This window comes from Aspergillus eucalypticola (assembly GCF_003184535.1).
Source record: "Aspergillus eucalypticola CBS 122712 chromosome Unknown BO83scaffold_6, whole genome shotgun sequence".
In the NCBI taxonomy this organism is placed as follows: domain Eukaryota; kingdom Fungi; phylum Ascomycota; class Eurotiomycetes; order Eurotiales; family Aspergillaceae; genus Aspergillus; species Aspergillus eucalypticola.
In genome coordinates this window covers 1,081,388-1,096,712 of record NW_020290280.1, presented here as the reverse complement: position 1 = coordinate 1,096,712, position 15,325 = coordinate 1,081,388, and the positions used below count along the sequence as shown (strand labels likewise).

General features: G+C 48.1%; 7 protein-coding genes and 1 non-coding gene across 8 annotated transcripts; 3 read left to right on the top strand and 5 right to left on the bottom strand.

The window, feature by feature from the left end:
- Positions 1-757: 757 nt before the first annotated feature.
- On the bottom strand, positions 758-1,294 carry BO83DRAFT_307652 (beta-ketoacyl [acyl carrier protein] synthase domain-containing protein; the record flags this gene model as incomplete). The annotated part of the gene is made up of 1 exon (XM_025527342.1): positions 758-1,294. The coding sequence occupies one exon, from the start codon at positions 1,292-1,294 to the stop codon at positions 758-760; it is 537 nt and encodes a 178-aa protein (XP_025390781.1).
- Positions 1,295-1,561: 267 nt separating this feature from the next.
- Positions 1,562-2,887, top strand: BO83DRAFT_424916 (uncharacterized protein; the record flags this gene model as incomplete). The annotated part of the gene is made up of 6 exons (XM_025535177.1): positions 1,562-1,627; positions 1,701-1,982; positions 2,046-2,114; positions 2,171-2,193; positions 2,253-2,523; positions 2,585-2,887. The coding sequence occupies 6 exons, from the start codon at positions 1,562-1,564 to the stop codon at positions 2,885-2,887; spliced, it is 1,014 nt and encodes a 337-aa protein (XP_025390780.1).
- A 522-nt stretch (positions 2,888-3,409) lies between these two features.
- BO83DRAFT_t104 lies at positions 3,410-3,483 on the top strand. Its single transcript has one exon. It is a non-coding gene; the product is annotated as a tRNA-Val (tRNA).
- A 240-nt stretch (positions 3,484-3,723) lies between these two features.
- Positions 3,724-4,917, bottom strand: BO83DRAFT_356527 (serine hydrolase domain-containing protein; the record flags this gene model as incomplete). The annotated part of the gene is made up of 1 exon (XM_025529204.1): positions 3,724-4,917. Exon 1 carries the CDS (start codon positions 4,855-4,857, stop codon positions 3,724-3,726), a length of 1,134 nt encoding a protein of 377 aa, XP_025390779.1. The 5' UTR covers positions 4,858-4,917.
- Positions 4,918-5,954: 1,037 nt separating this feature from the next.
- Positions 5,955-7,047, bottom strand: BO83DRAFT_461263 (uncharacterized protein; the record flags this gene model as incomplete). Its single annotated transcript, XM_025537251.1, has 5 exons — positions 5,955-6,003; positions 6,041-6,351; positions 6,411-6,599; positions 6,702-6,764; positions 6,838-7,047. The coding sequence occupies 5 exons, from the start codon at positions 7,045-7,047 to the stop codon at positions 5,955-5,957; spliced, it is 822 nt and encodes a 273-aa protein (XP_025390778.1).
- Positions 7,048-9,064: 2,017 nt separating this feature from the next.
- Positions 9,065-9,924, bottom strand: BO83DRAFT_307735 (uncharacterized protein; the record flags this gene model as incomplete). Its single annotated transcript, XM_025527346.1, has 2 exons — positions 9,065-9,567; positions 9,636-9,924. The coding sequence occupies 2 exons, from the start codon at positions 9,922-9,924 to the stop codon at positions 9,065-9,067; spliced, it is 792 nt and encodes a 263-aa protein (XP_025390777.1).
- Positions 9,925-10,952: 1,028 nt separating this feature from the next.
- BO83DRAFT_406610 (uncharacterized protein) lies at positions 10,953-11,710 on the top strand (the record flags this gene model as incomplete). Its single annotated transcript, XM_025533891.1, has 3 exons — positions 10,953-11,208; positions 11,237-11,291; positions 11,353-11,710. The coding sequence occupies 3 exons, from the start codon at positions 10,953-10,955 to the stop codon at positions 11,708-11,710; spliced, it is 669 nt and encodes a 222-aa protein (XP_025390776.1).
- Positions 11,711-12,418: 708 nt separating this feature from the next.
- BO83DRAFT_461258 (PLAC8-domain-containing protein) lies at positions 12,419-15,166 on the bottom strand (the record flags this gene model as incomplete). The annotated part of the gene is made up of 8 exons (XM_025537250.1): positions 14,743-15,166; positions 14,585-14,682; positions 14,339-14,535; positions 13,879-14,044; positions 13,772-13,816; positions 12,981-13,173; positions 12,709-12,923; positions 12,419-12,640 (listed from the first exon to the last, which is right to left on the bottom strand). Exons 1-8 carry the CDS (start codon positions 14,885-14,887, stop codon positions 12,419-12,421), a joined length of 1,281 nt encoding a protein of 426 aa, XP_025390775.1. The 5' UTR covers positions 14,888-15,166.
- Positions 15,167-15,325: the final 159 nt, after the last annotated feature.

Sequence of the window (15,325 nt, the reverse complement as noted above, 5' to 3'; positions counted from 1 at the left end):
CGTCCATGCATCCCCCTTTGATTCCTTAGCTCTAGCCTAGAGCGTGGTAATCATTTAGTCGAATTCTCGTCTCAGTTGGGCAGTAGGTGATGCGTCAGAGGCGTGAGTGTCCAAGCTGCTGAGAGAAGAGGTGGCGGACGAGGCGTCGTCTAGCGCACGAAGCATCAAAGAGACGCGAGGATCGCGGTACCATCTGGAAACATAGAATGAGGCGATAGAGGCCGACGAGGATCGGGCCATTTTGGCAAGGACGGCTGGGTCGATACCAGTGACTTGTGAGATGAAGAGAGGAGGTCATCGGTATGACCGAGTCAAAGGGCATTGGGTTGTTCATTCACAAAGGCTGGCTCGAGCATGCGCACCACTTGGGCCCCTGTCATGGTTTGATCCTTGGCGCGGACGAAGAGGTTGACAGTAACGGGGTCATTGGTCAGTGGGCCCAGGTCGTTGATGGAACCCAGGGCGACAGTTGTGGCTGGCAGGGAGGCCGAGCCGCCGGCGGTAGCGGGCGAAGTAATTAAGGTAATTGTTGGCAGCGAGGTAGGTGCTTTGGGTAGGGAAGGCGTAGACAGTTCCCAAGGAAGAGGTCATGGCAAAAACGTCGAGAGGGATGGAGGTCGTGGCGTCGTGCAGGTGCTTGACGCCGAAGACCTTGGCCGCCATGCCTTCGTGAAACTGGGCTTCAGTCATCTCATCAAATGAGATGTCCTGGTAAGATACGGCGAAGTTGAAGACACCGCAAACAGGATGTGTTGGGTCAGAATGCGCAGCTTGCATGGCTGGGGTTGGTAATACCACTCGTATGCCCGTTGGCATTCACTGCACTGCCTCTAATTAGGGCACGGATTGGAGACGCATCTTGGGTTGCAAGCGAAGCCGATTTCAAAGGAAGTGCTGCAAACCTTTCGCCGCGTGCATACCCATCTGCCGATGCATCGATAGTGTGACTTCTGGAGGATGGTGACAGGGCCTCCAGCTTGCCCATCGCAATATGGTAGTTGGGGTCCATAACCCAGTTGAAGCCGGCTACAATAGCCGAATTACAATCCCCGTTGCGAATCGAGGTTATAGCCAGGTGAAGCGCATACATGGCCGAGGTGCATGCACTGTTGATCAACAGACTCGGGCCTTTGAGGTTGAAAACGTAGTGGATGCGGTTGGCCAGCATGTTGGGAAAGGCACCAGTAGCTGAGTACTTGCCACTGTAGTCCCAATCACGCGTCTGGGACACATAGTTATCGAAAGAGATATCGCCCACGAACACGATCTTATCCGGACTGGAATTGAGCCACATGCAGGCTCACGGACCGACTGCTCGTGTGGACGTCTGGCGCCAAATGTCTGACAGTTTGTTTGGTCGGTCACTCCAAATGGTGGTCGAGACATACCCCCTCACTATCCCGAAGCGACCTCCAGACACAGAAACTGTTCCACAGTAAGCTATTTCCCATCATCCCTCCACAACGTATCAGCTTTTGAAAGAAGAACAGCTAAACCTCCTCTGATAGCTAGGCATCGGGCCCGCTGCTGTTAAGGTGTCGACAAGATGGGAAGAGCCGCAATGCATCCCATCGGCCGAAAGCGTCGGGTCACCACCTGTGTGCCCTGCTACACCAGGAAACAGAGGGTGCGTAACCATCACGCCACTGTTGAATGCAGTGGAAAACTCGAGTTTCGATGCCAACCTCAAAAATAATTAGTGCAACCGCCAATACCCGTGCAACCATTGCACCCGACGTCGACGGCCGGAGGAGTGTGTCTACCACTCCATCATTACTGGAGACTCCTCGAACAGTTTGCTCTTGAAGCCTACGAGAGACGGTGAGCCCCAGGAACCCCCCAATATCCACTTATCACATGGTTCTCCCAAGGCCTCTCCGGCCGAGACACAGAATAGCTCGTCTAATTCACGCTCAGCTCTGGCTAGATCGTTCGGCTACTTCGAGCACAGTGATTCTAACACAATGGCTTTGCTAAAGAAGGTAAGATGCACACAAGCACTTTCGAATTTCCCCCTAAACATGTGGTTGACTGAAGTGGCCTAGTGGGACTTGGATGGCGAAGGGGACACAGACAAAAGCACCCAGGGCATGTCAAGTGAAGTGCTACAGAAGGTCAAACAAGACCTGGAAAGAATCCCTCCCCGTCCGATCCTAGATTTCTGATGCAGTACTTCGTCGATGAATTGAACTGGTAGGTTCCTGATTAATGAGAATATTGCACTCATGGTCGACTGATGCCCCGCGGAACAGGATGAAACAGATCATCCACCCGCCCAGCTTTCTGATACAGTATCAACAGTGGTGGACGAAGGAGTGGCCCCTCTCTGTGGAAGACATCGAGTTGGCTGCTCTGATACTTTGGATCGGTGCCTACTCGGCGCAGTTCCTGCCCTCTCCGACCCATACCCTTGATCGAATCCTGGGGCTGTCACTCTCGGACATTCGGGACACCTGTAGTAATCTTGGTGGTGGGCTTGCCAGAGCCTGTCTGTCTTGGCACGGGTATGACCATGCAGCTGGGGTACGCGGTAGCTAGTCTCAAGGTACTTGCCGAGGATATCTTCAGCGCGATCAATTTACAGAACGTGGCGCAGATCGGGGCGACGGTTATTTGCCTTGTGGTGGCAAGTCAGGTGTTTCAGTCCACTGCCGTACATAATCTGAATGCGGTGCTGGATGGGAGGGGGTATAGAGAGGCGGATATTCGGAACGCGATGGCCGGGGTGCAGAGTACGTTGTTGAAGAGCTTGAGTGGGGAGTTGAGGGAACGGGCTATCAAGGCTATTACGGATGCGATGGCGAGGGCGTTTATTATTCCGTTGGTTGCGGGGGCTGTTGGGGTTGTGAGTTCGTTGGGGATGAGGAGGGAGAGGTTGTTTGTATAGGGTTAGGAGTTCTTAAAGGGGAGGTGATGGTGTCCAGCCCCATGAACATTTTCAAGAAATGCTCCAGCTTCTTAGTTGGGTTCGACGCGCTGAAAGCTGACATCGACACACTTCCATGCCTTAGCCTACAAGGTCGCTAACATTTCAGCCCAGGCACTAAACTTCCATGTGGAATGATTTCTTTATATAGAGCCAGAATCCCTATAAAGAGTTTCTATTCCGCAATAGAGAGCATCATTAATACAACATATGTTAATACTATCTGAAACGACACAGAGAAGCCACCAGAAGATCGTAGCCAATACAGTTATCCCACAGCCTACATCAACACAAGTTGTTACAGCGGTGGGGTTTTTTGCCAGTCTGCTTAGGGCGGTAGACATACACTGCTGCCTCTAAACCTGCATTGGGCTTTTGATCGAGGAATTATGGTCGCCAAAAAGACTTGTTCGGTGGAGTTTTTTTGGGTACAATAGAATGTAGACTTGTATAACAATAACTTATTATTTCTTTCAACAAGTTGGCCGGATGGTGTAGTTGGTTATCACGTATCGTTAACACCGATAAGGTCCTGGGATCGAGCCCCAGTCTGGTCATTCTTTATGCTTTTTTTTCCGCACCGTCCAACAGTACCACTACTCACAGTCAGAGTAGTTGCATACCTCTTTTCTTTTTATTTATGATGATTATTATTACGACTTAAATTTATACTGCTACCTTCGATTCCCTACTTTGTAAAAAGGGTCGAGATAGTACTATAGTACCAGTCATTGTTTACTTTCTACGATGAACCGCATGACTATCTTCATAATATATATTCGTGAGACCTAACACACCTACGCCAGACAATCATAGACAGCCCGCACATAAGCCGCCGTCCTATCTGAGCCTAACGTGCCCGATCCCATCTTATTCATCACATAGGCAATCGTCATCCGTCGCTCAAGATCCATAACAACCACCGAACCACCCCAGCCCGTCCAAAAAGCAATGCGACCGTCAGGCAACCAAGGAAACGTCTCCGGGACGGGCAACCCAACACCAAGTCCCCAACGCAAATGATACATCAACACCAAATCCGGCCCACTGATCTGCTCCTCCAGCATGCGGTCGATAGTTTCAGGAGAAAGATACTGTTTTCCGTCCACCCTGCCTCCAAGCGAGACGACCGACGCAATGCGCGCAATTCCACGAGCATTAGAGAATCCATTCGTCGCACCAATCAACGCCTTCCTAAACCCAGGACCCATACTTTCTTCAGCTGGCATAGGCAGACTAGCGAAGCTCTTGAACATAACACTCTGCGGGTCAACACCATCGAGACTTAGTGGCGGCGGCGGGGAAACATCTGCTGTCCGCTGCCAGTCCTTTTCTGGGACACCGAGCTGAAAGTCCGCAGCTAATGGACTGGCAAGCTCGTCGCGGATGAACTCATCCAACGGTTTTCCGGTGATGCGATGGACAAGTTCGCCGAGCAAGTGGCCCTGGTTGGCTACGTGGTAGCCGGAACGTTCGCCGGGCTTCCACCAGGGAGCCTGTCGGGCTAGTTTATCGGCACCTCTCTTTGCATCGTATATATCATCTAAGGTGTTGGGAAGCTCCCAGGATGATACTCCCGAGGTGTGGCTGAGAAGCTGTGATACCAGGATATTCTCCTTGCCGTTCGCAGCGAACTCCGGCCAGTATTTAGAGACCTTCTCATTTGGGTTCAATAGGCCACGGTCGATGAGGATGTTGGTTGCGATGGCGGTGATAACTTTTGAAACGGACCATACCACGGTTACTGTGTCCTTTTCCCATGACTTGGTTCGGGCTGGGTCTGCGTGGCCGCCCCAGAGATCAACTACGTTCTGGCCGTCGATATTGACACAGATGGAGGCTCCTAGCTCTTCTTCATTGTTGATCAATTGCTGTAGGAGATCGCGCACCGGAGTGAAGGCCGGGTTGCAGTGGCCGTTGATTGTTGCCATTGTGAAGTGGTGTGATATAAGGCCAAATTTCAATTCAATGGAAGGGAAACTTGGATGGCCCGGGTGATCCGGCATATATAGATGGACAACTCACAGGGGCCTAAAAAGGGCACCCCCGCCAGGTAAAACTGGCCCAGCAGCACAGCTATACACTTATGGTTTAGCTCCCAGTGATGCTTACTAGTTGATACCGTCCGGTCCCCACAGGACCTACGCCATGGGGAAATCATCGGCTGTTACGATGGCCGGGGAAAGATCAGGGGAAGATCATATCTGTAATCTTATCTATATGTAAGACCTCGTTCTAAATATAGCGAAGTAGAAAGATCAGCCTTCGATAGAGATGCTACGAGATAATTTGAAGGAAAGTGCCTGTTTAGAGCGACAGATTTAATGTTATCTCAAGAGACTGATTCAACGCCACACTTCATGCCCCTCTTGAGTGCATATCTGGTCATGCCACACATGGAAAATTTAGCTTTCTAATCGATGCCCTACATATACCTTTTTTAGCTGTTATCTCGGAAGAATAACTTCTGGTCGATATAAACTTTTTGATACTGGATTGTTTTGATAGTCGTATATTTAACGTAAATGCCAAGAGCTTACTAAGAACAATTTTTGAGCTGTGATACTACAGCCAAACCTCATTATTTCAGGTTTCTCTGATAGAACTGGTATATTAGAATGTATCAAGCTTAGTATATAAGAGATTTATATACTAAGCTTAGATACATTCAAGGGTTCGGTGAGATATTTTCCCATTAAAAACGTCAATTATCATCTCTACCTACTCAATACGAGATGAAAGAGCTGAAGTTACCCATCCTTCACCAAGATGGTCCGGCGCATTAATGTCCAGGAGCAGATTCCAGAAACACACCTTACGGAAGCCCCGAAAGTGCTGTTCTATCAGTTTATCCCACATGGCATATCTACGGCTGATTTGTCTACGAAGTATTGCCATAATCGACGGCCCATACTGAAAAATTCAGGAAATCCATTTTCTAATGCACTTGATTCACTAAGATCCACACACTGCACAAAAACAAGCCTCATTCTACCATCATTACATCATTGGTACCAGTTGAGATCCATCAAGGCCCACCTGCAGGACCACTTTTGTCCCAGTAATTCTGCCCCTGGCTGCGACATGTGCCAATAACACAATAATATCCGCCACCATTTGTTATTCTGGTTTGGCGAGAATATGACGAAGGCGGCACCATTGTTAGGGTTGAATCTCGTGCAAACGTTGTAAAGTCCGTTTTGAACAGTGTACGCAGCGTGAGAGGTGTTGTACCAGATACAGACTGTCTGATGGGAGCTAGCAGTGCATTGATAGTCAAGCCCAGTTGTCCAGCTCGCCTGCACTGCAAACCCGCCTGAGATCCATTGTGATGCATCTGCAGTCGCCGTCCATCCGATTGCATACGAGTTTGACTGGGATGCGCCAACATTGCAATGGTCTGCGCCCACGCAATCCAGGTTCTCCTATTCTTCCCACATCAGTCTCTCTTGTCAGATCAAAAGAAAGTGCATTATTGACTCACGCTCAACTGTTTCCGCCAATAGTTTTGATGGGGATCGCCGTCTCCAACTTTCCTTGTAGCAGGTGACCACTGACTGCACGTGCCGGTTTGTCGCTGCTCCAAATTGCTCGTAGACACAGCACTTGTGGAGTTTGCTTCAGAACCAGGCACTGGAAAAGTATCCACAACATGGATGGTCTGCGCTGCTCGCTGTAAAGTCATGTCTACTGTGTCACTGAAACAAGGGGATATGTCGTTCCCTTTTATAGGGTCCAATGGAACAGTGGTGGGCAAAGGAACGCCATCGCATACCACAAACGACTCATAATCATTGTACATTCTGTAACAAGTGATACCATAGGAGTACTGGGGATCCTCGTGAACAACAAATGTGGAAGGCCCGGCAGTAATATTGCCGTCGCCGTTAGGTCAACATCTGCGACGATACCGAAGTCGGAGTCAGGGCATTTGAGCAGGCGGAACCAAGTATATCTCCAGTAGAGCCATCCTTCACCAAAATTTGCTTCTCGGAGGTGATCTTTTGTTGCTGCACTGTGACTCGAGCGTATTTATGTTCCTGAGTGTAAGGTGATGGCGCCGCCAGGGCAGCCGCCGTAAGTGCCAGGAAAAGAGTCAAAGAAATTTTTAGTATTTTCATCATGGTCTCGCGCGGGGGAGGAAAGTCTTTAATAGTTGAGAGTCTAGAGTTAGGCCTGCCATTGTAGCAAGTCTTATATTATATACCCCCACAGACTACTCTGTCAAAGCCTTTTAGTGTTACGAAATAGGAGTGTCGGTCACCGCTGACGACAGGACTGGTATTGAATATGGCGTTACATCGTCGTTCATCTAGTCGTTGCGTTGTGGTTGCATTGGCCTGTTTTCCATGCATTAGTGAAAATACCAAAAAGAAATTAATGACTCAAATGACCGTGCGGCCTACCAGAGAGCCTTGTCACTTAGACCACGGTCATATGACTATCTCGTCTATTGAAACTTTCTGTCTCAGAATGTCATCTATCTCTTCCGACAAGCCATATGAAATATGAACACAGCTTATAGATGAGCACATTCTCAGTAGCCATTACAGGAACAAATTTGATTGTTTAGTGACTGGATGCGTACCCAAAACGGTCTCATAGGTGACTATATCTCAGGTGGACTTGGAGATGGAAGGCAGTTTTCCCACCCTTTCCATATACATTAGTGCACATAGAGATTGGAAAGGGGTAGTTTGCCAAGATGCTAGGCTTCTGCCCCAGCCAGCTTCCCCGCACTGCAGGGTCTCGAAGTTGGGCAAAGCCTAAAGGCCGCCATCCTTCGACCCACTTACCACATGGACAATTTGAATTTCACGAGTGATTTCGGTTACTTCCGTAAAGTCGTAGCACAGCCCAGTAATGCAACCCTGTAGGGCAGATATATTGGCCTAATAATTTGTGAGACAAGTAATATAGCCTAAAGGATTCGACCCTGTTGCCGTCAGCCTTCTGAAATTGTTCAAGGCTACAGTACATCACGCTGACTTGTCTTGAAAGTAACATGAGCATTAAAAGAGCAAGTGAATCATTTAATAAGTTTTTGAAATAGGCTTGATGTAAACCAGGGAGTAAATATTTGTGTTTAGAAGTCAGTTAGTGAAATTTTCTGTGTGAATGTGAGCCTAAGAATATCTACAGGAAAAAAACGCCACCCCTTCCCCAAAATTGCTCGATACTCGATACTTGTTACCCGCTCCATTCTACTTTGTGTTACATACCCCGGCTCCCCCTACCTATACTAACAGATTAACACCCCTATCGTATGTATCTGTCCCTCGAGTGTGTCCAAGGTATTTCCCCTGATACAAGCCAGTAGAACAACGTCGAAAATCGTCTCGCATCATGAACATCACAAACAGTACTATGGAACAGGACCGATGTGCTGGCCATAGTGAGACGCCTATACTGAGCTATCCATATTATTGTGCCATTACTATCTGGCAACAAGGACTCAACCGGACGCAAGACCCATATGCCGACTTAGTGAAATGTTGCAAGAGCAACCAGTACAGCTACTACGGCGAGGATGACTGTGCCGCTTACTGCAACGCGACCAAGGACACCCAGTCAACGCTGATGGACTGTCTTACGGAGGGTCACCGTCTCCAGACAGTTGGTTGTAGGTCTGGGAAGAATTCTGGATCCGTGTCGAGCTCGGAGCCCAGCTTGAAATCCTATCTTGTTTTTGCTGTGGTTCTTAGCGGCCTTTGTCAACTTTGAAAGATGAGATAGTGACATGTATGTGGGATATGGTTGTTTCAGATGGAGGATTCAGTTGAATTATGCTATCTCGGGTTCTGTGTGGCATGATCGACATTTCCTTGTATCGCAACTAGGCATCAACTTGCAAGCATATCTTCTATCGCGAATTGAATGAATTCGATGAGGAAATATGCAATCGCTGTCCCAGAAATCCTCACTTACGTACCTACCAGTAGACCGCCGCATGCAGTGAAACTATGGAGTAAGAAACATAAGACCCAATTTCCATGCCCAGCCATGAGTGAATTCATCTTCTCCATTCATTGCAACAGATTGATGGACTAATCTTTCAACATGATTTGCGTGGGTGCTTCCCAAGTAGTTTCCCTCTTCAGATCCATGCCATATGATACGATCATTAGAAGACAACCTTCAAGGATTTTGGGGTTCGTTCAACATGTACTGCTTCAGTGCTACTCGGAATTGTGCCAACTTATGAACGAACTCCTCGGGTGACCCCTTTAAAATCTCTTCGTCAACCGTATCGACAAAAGCAGCAAAACGCAGACGTGGCTGACGCACAGAGCTCAGAATTTCTCCAAATACCTCCGCTAACTTGGCTGACGCGACATCCAAATCCCAGGTCTCAGTCATATTGTATGGCTCTGGATTGCCCACAATCGCACACTCTTGATCTGCCATATATTTAGAATATGGGGTAAGGGCAGCCTGAATGCCGTACTGAGCGCCAGTGAGGTCCACAATCCAGGTCTCATCAGCGCCCGGCTGCCGGACTCTGACCTTTATGATGTGGTGTGGTATACCAGCAGTATCCGGGCCAGTAATGTCAACGGAGTCAGAGTGGCAAACGACCTGAATATTCAAGCTTCTCTTTCCAACGTTGACCCCCAGCATAGAAATCTCGCACGGTACGTCTAACCGGTGTCAGCTTCAGGTCGCCCAACGTGTACAAAGAGTATTGAAGAAGTGGGAACAATCGTACCTGCCAAAAGCTTTGTCACCAAGCGGCACGACAAGGGACAGGCAGTAATTCCTTGAAGCCATGTGAGGACTGCCTCTTGATGCTTGGGGTCCGTGGTCAAATTCTCTGGGAAAGGACGACCCAGAGTCAAGGAATCCCTATCCAAGATCATCTGGTTGATGGAAAGATACAGATTGTTGTCGCGCCGCTCAATGTTGGTAATGTCAACGTCGAAATGAAGTTCTCTGTACCCCAAAAATGCAGCCTTGGCGATGACTGCCGTCCGCAGAAGTTTCTTTCGACGACGCATGGTCTTGCAGTGATCTTTGTGGACGGGTTGGTGCGCCTCCTGACAGGACACCCCGCAGTAAAAGACTGGCAAGGCATCGCCGGGAGTGTATTCTGGTGCGCCTCTGCACCCCGAGCACCTCCACTTCGCCTCCTTCCCGCAATTCGCACAACTGCCGGTTGATGACATTCGTATCGGCCAAAGAGAATTTGATGATAGTTGGGATTGTAGAGCGTGATGAACGTGTCATGGAGATGTCTAGAATTTGGAGGGAAGGTAACACCTGAGAAGTCTGCTGTGTTGTGGTGGGTCCCACTCACTCAGTGAATGAGGATTGCAGAACTGATATTGATGTGCCATTTAGCCCAATGATACTTCAGCAAGCTCTGTGACACGGTACTGGCCTGCACTATACGGTGATCATAATTCCTACCGGGAAATGCCAGACAATAATTCACGATTTGCCGATTCTGGTATCTACAGAGTAAGCTTTTCATGTGTTGCAGCTTATGAAAACCAATACTGATTTGATTGTGAAGAGGAAGCACTTCTAATTGGCTTTCTTCGGGAGATAGGTTTCTTGGCAGTATTTTAGTCCGTATAAAGCAGTAACAAGCGATAACAAAGCCCAGAGCTGAGCTTCAATGCATAATGGTGGGCTAGCAACAGTGGCAGTGTGAGTAAACGGGTCTCCAAAACTACCAACCAAAACACCTATTGTAGTAAACTCTGATGCTACGCTTAAGATTGCCCGTCCTGTGACTCCAAAGGCATTAGCTGAAGAGAAGTAATGTGGATCAAAACGAGACGTGAAGCTGCACATCATCTACCCGGACACAGATTTCCGCGTGGCGCTGCACGGGCGTCTAGTCAGGAACTAAAGTGTTAGTGTCCCGCCTCCACTAAGCGCTGGGTTCTGTCCATCCATCCACCATCCCAATCCCACGAATTCCTATCCCTCCGCCCTTCCTATTTTTTCGTCCCTCCCACTTAATTCTGCCTTCTCATTCTTTTGGTATTCATCAGTTTTATAAAGAATCACACAAACGATGTCACTCGACCCCTTGCCGAATCGCAACCCTACCCCTCCACCCACTCTGTCCCTCTCCCCGATCCGTGTTCTCGTCCAAACTCTAACCCACCTGGTACCCTCTACCAACCAAGCTGGTGAAAAGAACATATACGATTACAAGCTCTTCACCATGCTTGACACCATCTGCCAACATACTTGGAAATGCGATTTCGACGGTCACGTGCACCGATGGTACACCTACGGTGATGAATTCGGATACAGCCACCGAATGTGTTTCTTTCTGATATGGAACTGCCCCAGGTGATGATGACTCCAAAGTACCGATTGAGTGCTATGAATGGGACGGAAGTAAATTGTATGCACCACACTCAGTACTGAACTGCAATGCAGTGGCCTTTGTTGATGATTGAATATAGCATCGACAAGCCCCAAATCCTTCAATTCGAGGACGTACAAGCTGAGCTTAAAAGTGTGCCATTTACACCAGCACCATACAAGCCTTCAGAAAAACCGCCCGTTCGGGATATAGTGCGGCGAAGGTTAAGGAGTGCGCGGAGGATCCCCGTCCGAGAGTTGGACCATATGCGCGACCATCCAGAAGACATGGAGTGGTTGGACAGGAAGGTGAAGCCCAGATTTTGGACAAACTTTCTGGAGCAGTTGAGAAATATTGAGAAGACGAGAGAGTGGGAGGAGGAACAGAGAATCATACGAAGGGAGTTTGAAGAAGAAGAAGCGAAGCAGAAGGAAATTGAGAGCATGGGAGATCGTTAGATGGATCATCATTTGCTTGATTTGTGAACTCGTGCACACTTTTCTATATGTTTTTATTTGCTCACGACGTTAAGTAGAGATAATTGTCGCCCATTTGGATGCATGGAAGTTAGACAGGTAACACTTCGCAAACGGTTGACGAATACACACGCACAATCACAATAACTTAAGATGACAGATAACCAGGTTGTACATGAGCAAGAAGATCCAGAAGCTACAGAGGAACAATAACCCGGAGATGGATTCAAATCGACATCCACAGCCAACCCGGCTTACCCGCACACGCCCGTGCGCATTGCAGGCAGAACATGCAAGGTCTGGATAGAAGGGGTTTCGCTTCGTTCCTCGGCACTCGCGACATGGGCCATAGGAATACAAATACAACCCCACCACCACAGTCTATGCAATGAGGGTCAGGACGCTTTTCGCGGCCCCCACCAACAGGCTTCGTGCTGCTGGCGCTGCTGCTGGCGCTGCTGCTACTGCTGCTGCTGCCACTTGTATCCCGGCGCTTGAATAACGGCATGATGCTCCTGCTAGGCCTCTTGTGAGTACTGTGAGAATAAAAGGCGCGGGTATAAGGACCTTACGGCTAATAGGATAGATTTATTCAATGAGTTTCTGGTATACTCGTTTTTCGACCGAACTGAAGCAGTCGATGAAGTCAAAATATAAGCTAGTAGATAACTGAAAGAGTAAAAGCAATGTTTAACAAGAATTATGATGGGGCTGAATGGATATGAAAGGTTCATTTTCAACCCAGCGTCTCAAGACATTGAAGACAGTCGTGGGGTGTCCGCTCTTTCCTCCTGAACAGTACCCCAGACCGGGAGACTCAAAGACACGATATAACTGTTGAACGTCGGGGAACATGGCCTTCACATTGTCGTAGTAGAATTCCATGCCTCTCGTCGGAATGTTGAGATCGGCCTAAATTGTATGAGAAGAAGTCAGTTCGGCGATCACGTTATGAATAAGTGAGCATAGTTTAGGCCTACCATTCCACGATAAGTAATGAATGAGCTTTCCTCCAGCTTACGGAACTCAGTCAAATTGGGGTCCGCCGTATTCATGAAGTCACTGTACTCCTGCACAGCGAGGTTGAAGAGGCTCAGATACTCATCGTGACTTAGCCCCGCGGTATCGAAACTAGTATTCTTTGCAATGAGAAGATTGAACTGCTCAATCGATCCAGTGCTATTCACTCCAGGCACTGAGCCAAAGCCGCTGGTAACCGAGCCGGGATTTACCCCAGGTTAGAGCAATGCACCATTCCTTTCCCGGGGACCCGACCAAGCGGCATCCACAATAGCAGCCGCGTCAAGGCTGAGCGCAATAGTGCGTTTCTTATTATTAGGACACTGAAACGTCTGATTGACAGATGAATATGGCCTATAATGACAAGCCGTCATGTTCGGAACAATTCCATCAATAACCCCATCCAACAAAGATGGGAAAAGGATCTGAATGTTGGTGTTGGTTTTTAGACCATGTTATGAGATTCATCTGAAAGTTATAAATTTCTTTGGTTAAATAACACAGTAAGACTAAACGCGAACACGAACTGCCCTGAGGTGGGTAAAACAATACCGAATAGGCACTCCAACTGACGAATATGGGGATGTGGAGACAGAAAAGGGCTCTAAATCCTGTTCGGGAAGGTCGTCTTCGCATTTAGACTTTTCTCCACCCCTGGGAGTCTTGTGGGTCCTCTTTCGGCGAAACCATATGCTTCAAAATAGTACATACAACTTCAGAATAAGCGCACGTTAGAATGTTCGATGTTATTTCTATTGATGCGCTGGGGTGGCAAACGTGGAACCCTATCCTGCTAGCTAATGAAGCCGAGTATCGAGAAATTTTCTCCCGACTTCAGATTCAGTAATAGACGCTATAGTGGGCCCTGGCCAGCAGAAAACCTCCGCCCAGGGTACATTGCCCTGAAATAGTACTAAAATTCGTCAATCTATATATGCTATGTATAGATTGATCATGTAGCTCTGGGCTTGTGATAAAAGATGAAAACGGTTCGATTGAAAGGATTAGTTAGATTCTGCATACACAACTGAGAAGCCGAGGGTCATCCAGCGTGAACTCCCTAATAGGCTACAGGGTAATTCATGTGGTTTGAAGGATCAGGCCGAATACCACAAATGGAGCCGACTTACAACACCTTCCACATTAATCACCGTATCCCTGACGATCCTCGAGCCGTTGAAGCCACCGTCAGCACTAAGTTTAAACGGTGGCGCCTTGGGCGAAGCTTTATCTGGACCTTGATGAATCTTTGAAGGCTCTGGTAGCTTATCTGGGAAATTTCCCTGGTAATCTGAGCTTTAATCTAGAAGTATCAGACTAGTTTCTACTCTTGTGCCACCACAGGTTGAATAGTCATGCTACAGTCTACATATTATCTTGCTGATCTCAGGAAGAGCGTGTATAGAATAACCATAGAGTTATATATATATATATATATATGTGTGTGTGTGTGTGTGTGTATTTGAAGCCAAGCAGTTAAAACAAAATTCAATACACCAATTAGGTATGATACTATGGTACAAATATGTCAAGTTTCCGTAACCAAGGCCGGCTTATTGAGGATACGCCATCTGAGGTGCCATTTGGTACCCTGTAACCTGAGGCCTGGTACGTATTTCAGCCTCCTTTTCCTCTTGGATGAGTGCGCAGCAGGCACAGCACATGCTCACACAGCAATCGCCACAGCACGATCCCTCGATCCCATACTTGTTGCGCAGCTCGCCTCTTCTAATAGTCTGATAGATCCACTGTGTAAGACCAAGGCTGAGGAAGGACCAGATCACACACTAGACGGCGTTAGTTTTTAGAGGGTTTAAAAGTGTGTCGACAACTAACATCACCGTTGATCGAGTCGTAGCTCTGCAGTGTGGGGTCACGAAGTCGTGATTGCGTTTTGCCGAAGGCAAGGCATGGGAGGCAGCAGCTGGTCAAGCCTAGGCATCGGATCGGTTAGGTATTGCGACGGAAAAGGGCATTGGAGAGTCATTACTGACATAATGTGCCTGGTGAACAACAGTCAAAGAGAGAATAGTTCCAGCTAGGGTTCTGGGTGATCCTGCGAAGCTCTTCTGAGGTGGCCTGATCGTAGGTCGGTAGGTCTCTGGGGTGAGCTCGGTAAACCTTCTCTGCGTCCGCCATTGTGTAGATGAAGTTTCTTGGGATTCTTAGACTCTGTTATGGAAAACAGAGATCGCGCGGGAAATCTGTGCCTTATATATTAGGAAATAGGGCTGGGCATACCGTCTAAAGAGGAGATGCTTATCTTATTTTTTCATTTCAATGCCTACTTGGACTACAGTCAATCAATCCGTTTCCCTGGGCCAGGACATAGGTGGGGTTCTGTTTGAAAAGGTTGCAAAACTAGTGGCCTGCCTGTGATTTTGTAGTGTAATAGTGCGTCTTCGCCAATTGTACAAGGGCTCTGGTTCCCATGAAAGCTGACTTTTTGAACACTATTTGTGGCTCAGGCCTCTTAGCAGAGGGCGTCGGGGTGCGCTATTTCTTTCCGGCGCATGTGGTGCCTGAAAAGTTCCGTTTCCCATGTAGCCCTACACGGAGAGTCCTCGGCATACTGGT